At 55.7% G+C, this 10,924-nt stretch overlaps 1 protein-coding gene across 1 annotated transcript in view; it reads left to right on the top strand.

Annotated features, from left to right (window-relative positions):
* The first annotated feature begins 3,970 nt into the window (after positions 1–3,970).
* The window catches only part of LOC142372724 (plancitoxin-1-like), an 11,599-nt gene continuing 4,645 nt past the window's right edge, over positions 3,971–10,924 (top strand). Inside the window, exons 1-3 of the mRNA XM_075455679.1 lie at positions 3,971–4,246; positions 5,388–5,488; positions 5,590–5,734. Of these exons, the coding sequence (XP_075311794.1) occupies positions 4,142–4,246; positions 5,388–5,488; positions 5,590–5,734 (351 nt within the window). The 5' untranslated portion in view covers positions 3,971–4,141. The remainder of the gene's footprint in view (positions 4,247–5,387; positions 5,489–5,589; positions 5,735–10,924) is intronic.

Raw genomic sequence — 10,924 nt, 5'->3', positions numbered from 1 at the left:
CCACTAACCTGACCAAGAGGCCACAGGGCCTGACCACTAACCTGACCAAGAGATCATAGGGCCTGACCACGAACCTGACCAAGATGCCATAGGGCCTGACCACGAGGCCCCAGAGCCTGACCACGAGGCCATAGGGCCTGACCACGAACCTGACCAAGAGGCCACAGGGCCTGACCACGAGGCCCCAGAGCCTGACCACGAGGCCACAGGGTCTGACCACGAGCCTGACCACGAGGCCACAGGGCCGGACCACGAACCTGACCAAGAGGCCACAGGGCCTGACCACGGGACCACAGAACCTGACCACGAGCCTGTCCCAGAACCCGACCCAGAACCCGACCACGAGCCTGACCTCGAACTTGACCTCGAACCTGACCACGAGCCTGTCCCAGAAACCGACCAGGAACCCAACCAGGATCCCGACCAGGAACCCGATCAGAAACCCGACTAAGAACCCGACCAAGAACCCGACCAAGAACCCACGGGGCCTGACAAAGAGGCTACAGGGCCCGACAAAGCCTCAGAGCCCATGGGGCCCGGCCCATGGACTCACCACTTCGAGCCCCTCCCTCCCACCCCCAGACATTGGGGATGTCTGGGATCCATCCCTTAAAGGGGGGGCTCCCCCCCCGCCGGACGTCCGGCCGACCGTCGGACGGTTCCCGGCTCCTCCTCCTGCCACGTCGACGGAGGTCTGGGTGCCGACCAGACCACCGCCTGTTCCTGCCACGCCGTCTGCGGTCTGGACGTCCGCCAGACCACCGCCTGTTCCTGCCACGCCGTCTGCGGTCTGGACGTCCGCCAGACCACCGCCTGTTCCTGCCACGCCGTCTGCGGTCTGGACGTCCGCCAGACCACCGCCTGTTCCTGCCACGCCGTCTGCGGTCTGGACGTCCGCCAGACCACCGCCTGTTCCTGCCACGCCGTCTGCGGTCTGGGCGCCTGCCAGACCACCACCTCCTGCTGCCCGAAGCCGATACCACAGCCACATGCCTGTTTCTGGTCCCCCGCCTGACCGGCTTCGAGCCCCTCCCTCCCACCCTCAGTCTTTTAAGGGTAGTCTGGGATCCACCCCTTGAGGGGGGGGGCTCTGTCACGAACTTGACCTCGAACCTGACCACGAGCCTGTCCCAGAAACCGACCAGGAACCCAACCAGGATCCCGACCAGGAACCCGATCAGAAACCCGACTAAGAACCCGACCAAGAACCCGACCAAGAACCCACGGGGCCTGACAAAGAGGCTACAGGGCCCGACAAAGCCTCAGAGCCCATGGGGCCCGGCCCATGGACTCACCACTTCGAGCCCCTCCCTCCCACCCCCAGACATTGGGGATGTCTGGGATCCATCCCTTAAAGGGGGGGCTCCCCCCCCGCCGGACGTCCGGCCGACCGTCGGACGGTTCCCGGCTCCTCCTCCTGCCACGTCGACGGAGGTCTGGGTGCCGACCAGACCACCGCCTGTTCCTGCCACGCCGTCTGCGGTCTGGACGTCCGCCAGACCACCGCCTGTTCCTGCCACGCCGTCTGCGGTCTGGACGTCCGCCAGACCACCGCCTGTTCCTGCCACGCCGTCTGCGGTCTGGACGTCCGCCAGACCACCGCCTGTTCCTGCCACGCCGTCTGCGGTCTGGACGTCCGCCAGACCACCGCCTGTTCCTGCCACGCCGTCTGCGGTCTGGGCGCCTGCCAGACCACCGCCTGTTCCTGCCACGCCGTCTGCGGTCTGGACGTCCGCCAGACCACCACCTCCTGCTGCCCGAAGCCGATACCACAGCCACATGCCTGTTTCTGGTCCCCCGCCTGACCGGCTTCGAGCCCCTCCCTCCCACCCTCAGTCTTTTAAGGGTAGTCTGGGATCCACCCCTTGAGGGGGGGGGCTCTGTCACGCCCATGGACTCTCGTTTTTAGTTTCATGTTTTAGGTTTTGTTTTTGCGTTCAGTCCAGGTTCAGGTCTCGGGTTCAGGTCTCGGTTTCAGGTCTCAGGTTCAGGTCTCGGGTTCAGGTTCAGGTCTCAGGTTTAGGTCTCGGGTTCAGGTCTCGGTTTCAGGTCTCAGGTTCAGGTCTCGGGTTCAGGTTCAGGTCTCAGGTTCAGGTCTCAGGTTCAGGTCTCAGGTTCAGGTCTCGGGTCTCAGGTTCAGGTTCAGGTTCAGGTTCAGGTCTCAGGATCAGGTCTCAGGTTCAGGTTCAGGTCTCGGGTTCAGGTCTCGGTTTCAGGTCTCAGGTTCAGGTCTCGGTTTCAGGTCTCGGGTTCAGGTCTCAGGTTCAGGTCTCAGGTTCAGGTTCAGGTTCAGGTTCAGGTCTCAGGATCAGGTCTCAGGTTCAGGTCTGTTTCTGTGTTTCCTGGTTCAGACTCTTTGTGTGTCAGGTGCATGAAGCAGCAGCCACACAGGAAACTACGACTCATATATGTGTGTTTAAATCTGGAAACTTCACCACTAAACACGTGTCTCTGATGTCATCTTCAGTTTTTCTGTAACTCAGACTCTGTTCAGCAGAGTTCTGGGGTAATAAAATGCTGCCCTGAACCACAATCTAAAGCTTTTAAAGCTGCAGTCTGCAACTCTTTTTAAGCATAATGCCTGGAACTAGTACATTAAATACCCCAATACAAAAAAAAAATGAGTTCTCTAGATCCCCTATTTGTCCCGCTAGGTCCCTCCAAAGCCAGCAGGTTTGTTTACAAAACTGCAGACTGGACCGGTAAAAGGTAACCAATCAGGTTACGAGCTGGGCTCTGCTGCCTGTCAATCACCGATTGTGCACGCGCGATACAAGGTAGGCTCGTCCCCACGCTTATTTATCTGGACTATTGAACTTCATTACGGGCTAGTCTACTTACTGTGTCTTCCATGATCGCAAATGACAGGTGAGTTGATGAATGAGGAGTCGTGTAGGCGCATCTGGCGTGCACGTCTACGTGCACGAGTTCTCATGTGTTTTGAAGGGGCGGGACAGGAAGTTGAATAACTTTTTATTTTTCAGTTAAAAAATAAGCATTTCTTGCATTTCGCGACTACGGAGGTCACCGTTTTCAACTTCAAGCGTTCTGATAGATCATGTAAACTCTTAAAATGCCAAAAAGTAGGACTTTACGTATGACAACAACAAATCCTGCAGACTGCAGCTTTAAACCAGGGCTGGGCAACGATTAAAATGTTTAATCTAATTATTCACATGATTTCCCTGATTAATCACGATTAATCGCATTTGTACGCAGAATCCAAAAATGAATCCAAAAGTAGCGTATAGCTTTTAGCATTTAGCTTTATTTTAAATGTGCTGCCATATGAATGAAAGTGCCATAACATTTGTTGTGCAAACACACTTTTAACATCAGCATCTTTCTGTAGTTTTTATGTAGAAGCCTCGCTCCACTGTCTGTTTCCTTGAATGACTTGCTGCTATCAGTTGTGTGCTTTGCCTTTAAGTGATATTTTAGACTGGAACTACTACGCTGAGAAGACAATTCAACTTGGCAGTGTTTACAGATGACTTTGGTTCTGTCGACTCCGCCGTCTGGAAGAACTTTAACATGAAAATGGCCGAGTAAAAGTTCCGTACCCTTCTCCATGTTTGGTGGATCCGCCGATTACTTTCTTTTCCTGTTCCACAGCAGCAGACTTTTACAGAATAAAAGCCTGTGAGCAGCAGACTTTTACAAAATAAAAGCCTGTGAGCAACAGACTTTTACAAAATAAAAGCCTGTGAGCAACAGACTTTTACAAAATAAAAGCCTGTGAGCAGCAGACTTTTACAAAATAAAAGCCTGTGAGCAGCAGACTTTTACAAAATAAAAGCCTGTGAGCAACAGACTTTTACAAAATAAAAGCATGTGAGAAACAGACTTTTACAAAATAAAAGCCTGTGAGCAGCAGACTTTTACAAAATAAAAGCCTGTGAGCAGCAGACTTTTACAAAATAAAAGCCTGTGAGCAACAGATCAGATCAGAGCCCGAGGTCATGTGATCAGGACTCACAGGGACCAGTCCAGCTGGAACTGGAGCTGAAAGTGTAAAAATCGGTTCATTTCCAGAGAAATAGAAGTTGACTTTGGTTCAGTTTGTTTCATCACGATTTGGGGTCGAAGTTCCCTGTTTCCAAAGAGAAAAGCAAACATGTTTTCAGCTTTCTTCCCGTAAATGACTGCGAGTGGAAGGAAGGCCGAGCAGACGGGGGGCCATAAAGTCCCAGAGCTGGTGCAGAAACGTTTGGAGCTGAGGACGCCGTCTGATTCCTTCAGCAAAGTAAGTAGTGCATCTGTGTGTGATTCGTTTCAAAGTGTTTAAAAGTGTTTAAAAGAGTTTAAAATGGTTTAAAAGTGTTTTAAATAGTTTAAAAGTGTTTAAAATTCAACATGTTGAATCCATAAATAAGAGTTGTTCCACTCCTCTGCAGAGCACCTCTCTGACCACAGACTGAGGTTAAAGTCTGATCTTATTGAGGGCTGAATGATGAAATAATGCAGTGAAACAGTGGCTCAGGTCCACATATATCTCTGCTCTACAACGTGAAAAAATTCATTCACTTCACTTTTGTTCATAATAAAATGCTTGAATTTCTTTACTAAAATCAAATGTTATAGCAATTATAAAAGCAGTGAAGAGCTTTAGCAAAGTCTATGTTTGATTTACTAATAAATAATGTTAAAGAATAAACTACCGAGATATTCCTTCTGATTTGTTATTCAAATAGAGGCTTGGTTCTGTAAAGCAGCCCAGTGCAGGGCAGCCGGTTCCTCTGGTTCTGGCACAGTCTCGCAGCAAAGCCCTCGTCATTAAATGTAAATCTGGTCGTAATGGATGTGAGCCTGATGCTATGTGTGAGGATAAAACATCCCTCTGGTACCTCTGGTACCTCAGACGTGGGTCAGATGCTGGTATCTGACCCACGTCTTATGGGTCATTTCTGACCCGTGAATTACAAAAACATTTAAACAGCAGAAAAAAGTTCACTGTTTTTTTCCCTTTCAATATAATTAATTCAGAAGTAATTACTTCATATTTATATAATAGCAATAATAAACCTTTATTATGTAAAAGAAAACTGAGAAAATAAGAAAACTGTTGGTCCAACTGACCAAAAAAAAAAAAAAGTGTTATCCTGAAAACTGCTGATTGTCTTTTTGTATTGTGTAACATAACATACATGATAAAAAATGTATTGAATTGAGTTGAATAGATAAATAACAGGTGGTTTCATCATGCAAAAGAGATTTTAGATTTAAAATTCAATTAAGTTGCTTTATTTTGGGGCTTTGGTAGGGCGGGGCATTTCTGACCCGTAGGACAAGGGGAGTAAACACAATGTTAAGACCGCACAAAGGGTTAAAGGGTTAACTTCTGCGTGAACCCAGTTATGGTGCTGCAGCGTTTCCGTCTGTTTCAGGGAACGATGTGGAGGTTCATCCTGACCGTCGGTCTGCTCAGCTGGGCCTGTGACGGCACCGCCGTGACCTGCAAAGATGAAAGCAATCAAGCAGTGGACTGGTGAGGCCACACTTTGAAGTACCGGCGCCTCTCAGTGAATCCTTTGTAAGGCATGAATACAGTTTGTTCAGTGTGGTTACCCCCCCCCTCTCCATCCTCAGGTACATCTTATACAAGGGCCCCGCTGGTCTGAATTATCTCTACATTGATCCAAAAGCAAAAGTCACAAAGTTGACGCGGATCAATAATCCTAACGGCGCCCTGGCAAACACTCTGAAGCCCCTCTTTAGATCTATCAGAACAATGGTGAGTCTCACTGTCACACTCCAGAGAAATGATGTACATCTAAAAACTCTGAAACTTTACTCACACTGAAAGCAGAGTGAGACGGCAGAGTGAGAGGGCAGTGAGAGAGAAGAGTGAGAGGGCAGAGTGAGAGGGCAGAGTGAGACGGCAGAGTGAGACGGCAGAGTGAGACGGCAGAGTGAGAGGGCAGAGTGAGATGGCAGAGTGAGAGGGCAGAGTGAGACGGCAGAGTGAGAGAGAAGAGTGAGACGGCAGAGTGAGAGGGCAGAGTGAGAGGGCAGAGTGAGAGGGCAGAGTGAGAGGGCAGAGTGAGAGAGAAGAGTGAGACGGCAGAGTGAGACGGCAGAGTGAGAGGGCAGAGTGAGAGGGCAGAGTGAGAGGGCAGAGTGAGAGAGAAGAGTGAGACGGCAGAGTGAGAGGGCAGAGTGAGACGGCAGAGTGAGAGGGCAGAGCGAGAGGGCAGAGCGAGAGGGAAGAGTGAGACGGCAGAGTGAGAGGGCAGAGTGAGACGGCAGAGGGAGAGGGCAGAGCGAGAGGGCAGAGGGAGAGGGCAGAGGGAGAGGGCAGAGGGAGACGGCAGAGTGAGAGGGCAGAGCGAGAGGGCAGAGTGAGAGGGCAGAGTGAGAGAGCAGAGTGAGAGGGCAGAGCGAGAGGGCAGAGTGAGAGAGAAGAGTGAGACGGCAGAGTGAGAGGGCAGAGTGAGAGGGCAGAGTGAGAGGGCAGAGTGAGAGAGAAGAGTGAGACGGCAGAGTGAGACGGCAGAGTGAGAGGGCAGAGTGAGAGGGCAGAGTGAGAGAGCAGAGTGAGAGGGCAGAGCGAGAGGGCAGAGTGAGAGAGCAGAGTGAGAGGGCAGAGTGAGAGAGCAGAGTGAGAGGGCAGAGCGAGAGGGCAGAGTGAGAGGGCAGAGTGAGAGGGCAGAGCGAGAGGGCAGAGCGAGAGGGCAGAGCGAGAGGGCAGAGTGAGAGGGCAGAGTGAGAGGGCAGAGTGAGAGGGCAGAGTGAGAGGGCAGAGTGAGAGAGAAGAGTGAGAGGGCAGAGTGAGAGGGCAGAGTGAGAGAGAAGAGTGAGACGGCAGAGTGAGAGGGCAGAGTGAGACGGCAGAGTGAGAGGGCAGAGCGAGAGGGCAGAGCGAGAGGGAAGAGTGAGACGGCAGAGTGAGAGGGCAGAGTGAGACGGCAGAGGGAGAGGGCAGAGCGAGAGGGCAGAGGGAGAGGGCAGAGGGAGAGGGCAGAGGGAGACGGCAGAGTGAGAGGGCAGAGCGAGAGGGCAGAGTGAGAGGGCAGAGTGAGAGAGCAGAGTGAGAGGGCAGAGCGAGAGGGCAGAGTGAGAGAGAAGAGTGAGACGGCAGAGTGAGAGGGCAGAGTGAGAGGGCAGAGTGAGAGAGAAGAGTGAGACGGCAGAGTGAGACGGCAGAGTGAGAGGGCAGAGTGAGAGGGCAGAGTGAGAGGGCAGAGTGAGAGAGCAGAGTGAGAGGGCAGAGCGAGAGGGCAGAGTGAGAGAGCAGAGTGAGAGGGCAGAGTGAGAGAGCAGAGTGAGAGGGCAGAGCGAGAGGGCAGAGTGAGAGGGCAGAGTGAGAGGGCAGAGCGAGAGGGCAGAGCGAGAGGGCAGAGCGAGAGGGCAGAGCGAGAGGGCAGAGTGAGAGGGCAGAGTGAGAGGGCAGAGTGAGAGGGCAGAGTGAGAGAGAAGAGTGAGAGGGCAGAGTGAGAGGGCAGAGTGAGAGAGAAGAGTGAGACGGCAGAGTGAGAGGGCAGAGTGAGACGGCAGAGTGAGAGGGCAGAGCGAGAGGGCAGAGCGAGAGGGCAGAGTGAGACGGCAGAGTGAGAGGGCAGAGTGAGACGGCAGAGGGAGAGGGCAGAGCGAGAGGGCAGAGGGAGAGGGCAGAGGGAGAGGGCAGAGGGAGACGGCAGAGTGAGAGGGCAGAGTGAGAGGGCAGAGTGAGAGGGCAGAGCGAGACGGCAGAGTGAGAGGGCAGAGTGAGAGGGCAGAGTGAGAGGGCAGAGTGAGAGGGCAGAGTGAGAGGGCAGAGCGAGACGGCAGAGCGAGAGGGCAGAGTGAGAGGGCAGAGTGAGAGGGCAGAGTGAGACGGCAGAGCGAGACGGCAGAGTGAGACGGCAGAGTGAGACGGCAGAGTGAGACGGCAGAGTGAGACAGCAGAGTGAGAGGGCAGAGTGAGAGAGAAGAGTGAGAGAGAAGAGTGAGACGGCAGAGCGAGAGGGCGGAGCGAGAGGGCAGAGCGAGAGGGCAGAGTGAGAGGGCAGAGTGAGAGGGCAGAGTGAGACGGCAGAGTGAGACGGCAGAGCGAGAGGGAAGAGCGAGAGGGCAGAGTGAGAGGGCAGAGTGAGACGGCAGAGTGAGAGGGCAGAGTGAGAGAGAAGAGTGAGAGAGAAGAGTGAGACGGCAGAGTGAGAGGGCAGAGCGAGAGGGCAGAGCGAGAGGGCAGAGTGAGAGGGCAGAGTGAGACGGCAGAGTGAGAGGGCAGAGTGAGAGGGCAGAGTGAGACGGCAGAGTGAGACGGCAGAGTGAGAGGGCAGAGTGAGACGGCAGAGTGAGACGGCAGAGTGAGACGGCAGAGTGAGACGGCAGAGTGAGAGGGCAGAGTGAGACGGCAGAGTGAGAGGGCAGAGTGAGAGGGCAGAGTGAGACGGCAGAGTGAGACGGCAGAGTGAGAGGGCAGAGTGAGACGGCAGAGTGAGACGGCAGAGTGAGACGGCAGAGTGAGACGGCAGAGTGAGAGGGCAGAGTGAGACGGCAGAGTGAGAGGGCAGAGTGAGAGGGCAGAGTGAGACGGCAGAGTGAGAGGGCAGAGCGAGAGGGCAGAGCGAGAGGGCAGAGCGAGAGGGCAGAGTGAGACGGCAGAGCGAGAGGGCAGAGCGAGAGGGCAGAGTGAGAGGGCAGAGTGAGACGGCAGAGTGAGACGGCAGAGTGAGAGGGCAGAGCGAGAGGGCAGAGTGAGAGGGCAGAGTGAGACGGCAGAGTGAGAGGGCAGAGCGAGAGGGCAGAGCGAGAGGGCAGAGCGAGAGGGCAGAGCGAGAGGGCAGAGCGAGAGGGCAGAGCGAGAGGGCAGAGCGAGAGGGCAGAGCGAGAGGGCAGAGCGAGACGGCAGAGTGAGAGGGCAGAGCGAGACGGCAGAGTGAGAGGGCAGAGTGAGACGGCAAAGTGAGAGGGCAGAGCGAGACGGCAGAGTGAGAGGGCAGAGTGAGACGGCAAAGTGAGACGGCAGAGCGAGAGGGCAGAGCGAGACGGCAGAGTGAGACGGCAGAGTGAGAGGGCAGAGTGAGACGGCAGAGTGAGACGGCAGAGTGAGACGGCAGAGTGAGACGGCAGAGCGAGACGGCAGAGCGAGACGGCAGAGCGAGACGGCAGAGTGAGACGGCAGAGTGAGACGGCAGAGTGAGACGGCAGAGTGAGACAGCAGAGTGAGAGGGCAGAGTGAGAGAGAAGAGTGAGAGAGAAGAGTGAGACGGCAGAGCGAGAGGGCAGAGCGAGAGGGCAGAGTGAGAGGGCAGAGTGAGAGGGCAGAGCGAGAGGGCAGAGTGAGAGGGCAGAGTGAGACGGCAGAGTGAGAGGGCAGAGTGAGAGAGAAGAGTGAGAGAGAAGAGTGAGAGGGCAGAGCGAGAGGGCAGAGCGAGAGGGCAGAGCGAGAGGGCAGAGTGAGACGGCAGAGCGAGAGGGCAGAGCGAGAGGGCAGAGTGAGAGGGCAGAGTGAGACGGCAGAGTGAGACGGCAGAGTGAGAGGGCAGAGCGAGAGGGCAGAGTGAGAGGGCAGAGTGAGACGGCAGAGTGAGAGGGCAGAGCGAGAGGGCAGAGCGAGAGGGCAGAGCGAGAGGGCAGAGCGAGAGGGCAGAGCGAGAGGGCAGAGCGAGAGGGCAGAGCGAGAGGGCAGAGCGAGAGGGCAGAGCGAGAGGGCAGAGCGAGACGGCAGAGTGAGAGGGCAGAGCGAGACGGCAGAGTGAGAGGGCAGAGTGAGACGGCAAAGTGAGAGGGCAGAGCGAGACGGCAGAGTGAGAGGGCAGAGTGAGACGGCAAAGTGAGACGGCAGAGCGAGAGGGCAGAGCGAGACGGCAGAGTGAGACGGCAGAGTGAGAGGGCAGAGTGAGACGGCAGAGTGAGACGGCAGAGTGAGACGGCAGAGTGAGACGGCAGAGCGAGACGGCAGAGCGAGACGGCAGAGCGAGACGGCAGAGTGAGACGGCAGAGTGAGACGGCAGAGTGAGACGGCAGAGTGAGACAGCAGAGTGAGAGGGCAGAGTGAGAGAGAAGAGTGAGAGAGAAGAGTGAGACGGCAGAGCGAGAGGGCAGAGCGAGAGGGCAGAGTGAGAGGGCAGAGTGAGAGGGCAGAGCGAGAGGGCAGAGTGAGAGGGCAGAGTGAGACGGCAGAGTGAGAGGGCAGAGTGAGAGAGAAGAGTGAGAGAGAAGAGTGAGAGGGCAGAGTGAGACGGCAGAGCGAGACGGCAGAGTGAGACGGCAGAGTGAGACAGCAGAGTGAGACGGCAGAGTGAGACAGCAGAGTGAGAGGGCAGAGTGAGACGGCAGAGTGAGAGGGCAGAGTGAGAGGGCAGAGTGAGAGGGCAGAGTGAGACGGCAGAGTGAGACGGCAGAGCGAGAGGGCAGAGCGAGAGGGCAGAGCGAGACGGCAGAGTGAGAGGGCAGAGTGAGAGAGAAGAGTGAGAGAGAAGAGTGAGACGGCAGAGTGAGACGGCAGAGCGAGAGGGCAGAGCGAGAGGGCAGAGTGAGAGGGCAGAGCGAGAGGGCAGAGTGAGAGGGCAGAGTGAGACGGCAGAGTGAGAGGGCAGAGTGAGAGAGAAGAGTGAGAGAGAAGAGTGAGACGGCAGAGTGAGACGGCAGAGCGAGAGGGCAGAGCGAGAGGGCAGAGCGAGAGGGCAGAGCGAGAGGGCAGAGTGAGAGGGCAGAGCGAGAGGGCAGAGCGAGAGGGCAGAGTGAGAGGGCAGAGTGAGACGGCAGAGCGAGAGGGCAGAGCGAGAGGGCAGAGCGAGAGGGCAGAGTGAGACAGAAGAGTGAGAGGGCAGAGCGAGAGGGCAGAGTGAGAGGGCAGAGCGAGAGGGCAGAGTGAGACGGCAGAGTGAGACAGCAGAGTGAGACGGCAGAGTGAGAGGGCAGAGTGAGACGGCAGAGTGAGAGGGCAGAGTGAGACAGCAGAGTGAGAGGGCAGAGTGAGACGGCAGAGTGAGAG

The sequence above is a fragment of the Odontesthes bonariensis genome, chromosome 22, assembly GCF_027942865.1.
Source record: "Odontesthes bonariensis isolate fOdoBon6 chromosome 22, fOdoBon6.hap1, whole genome shotgun sequence".
Classification (NCBI taxonomy): Eukaryota; Metazoa; Chordata; class Actinopteri; order Atheriniformes; family Atherinopsidae; genus Odontesthes; species Odontesthes bonariensis.
Note: the sequence above shows the minus strand (reverse complement) of the source record. Positions and strands in the feature narration are given on the sequence as shown.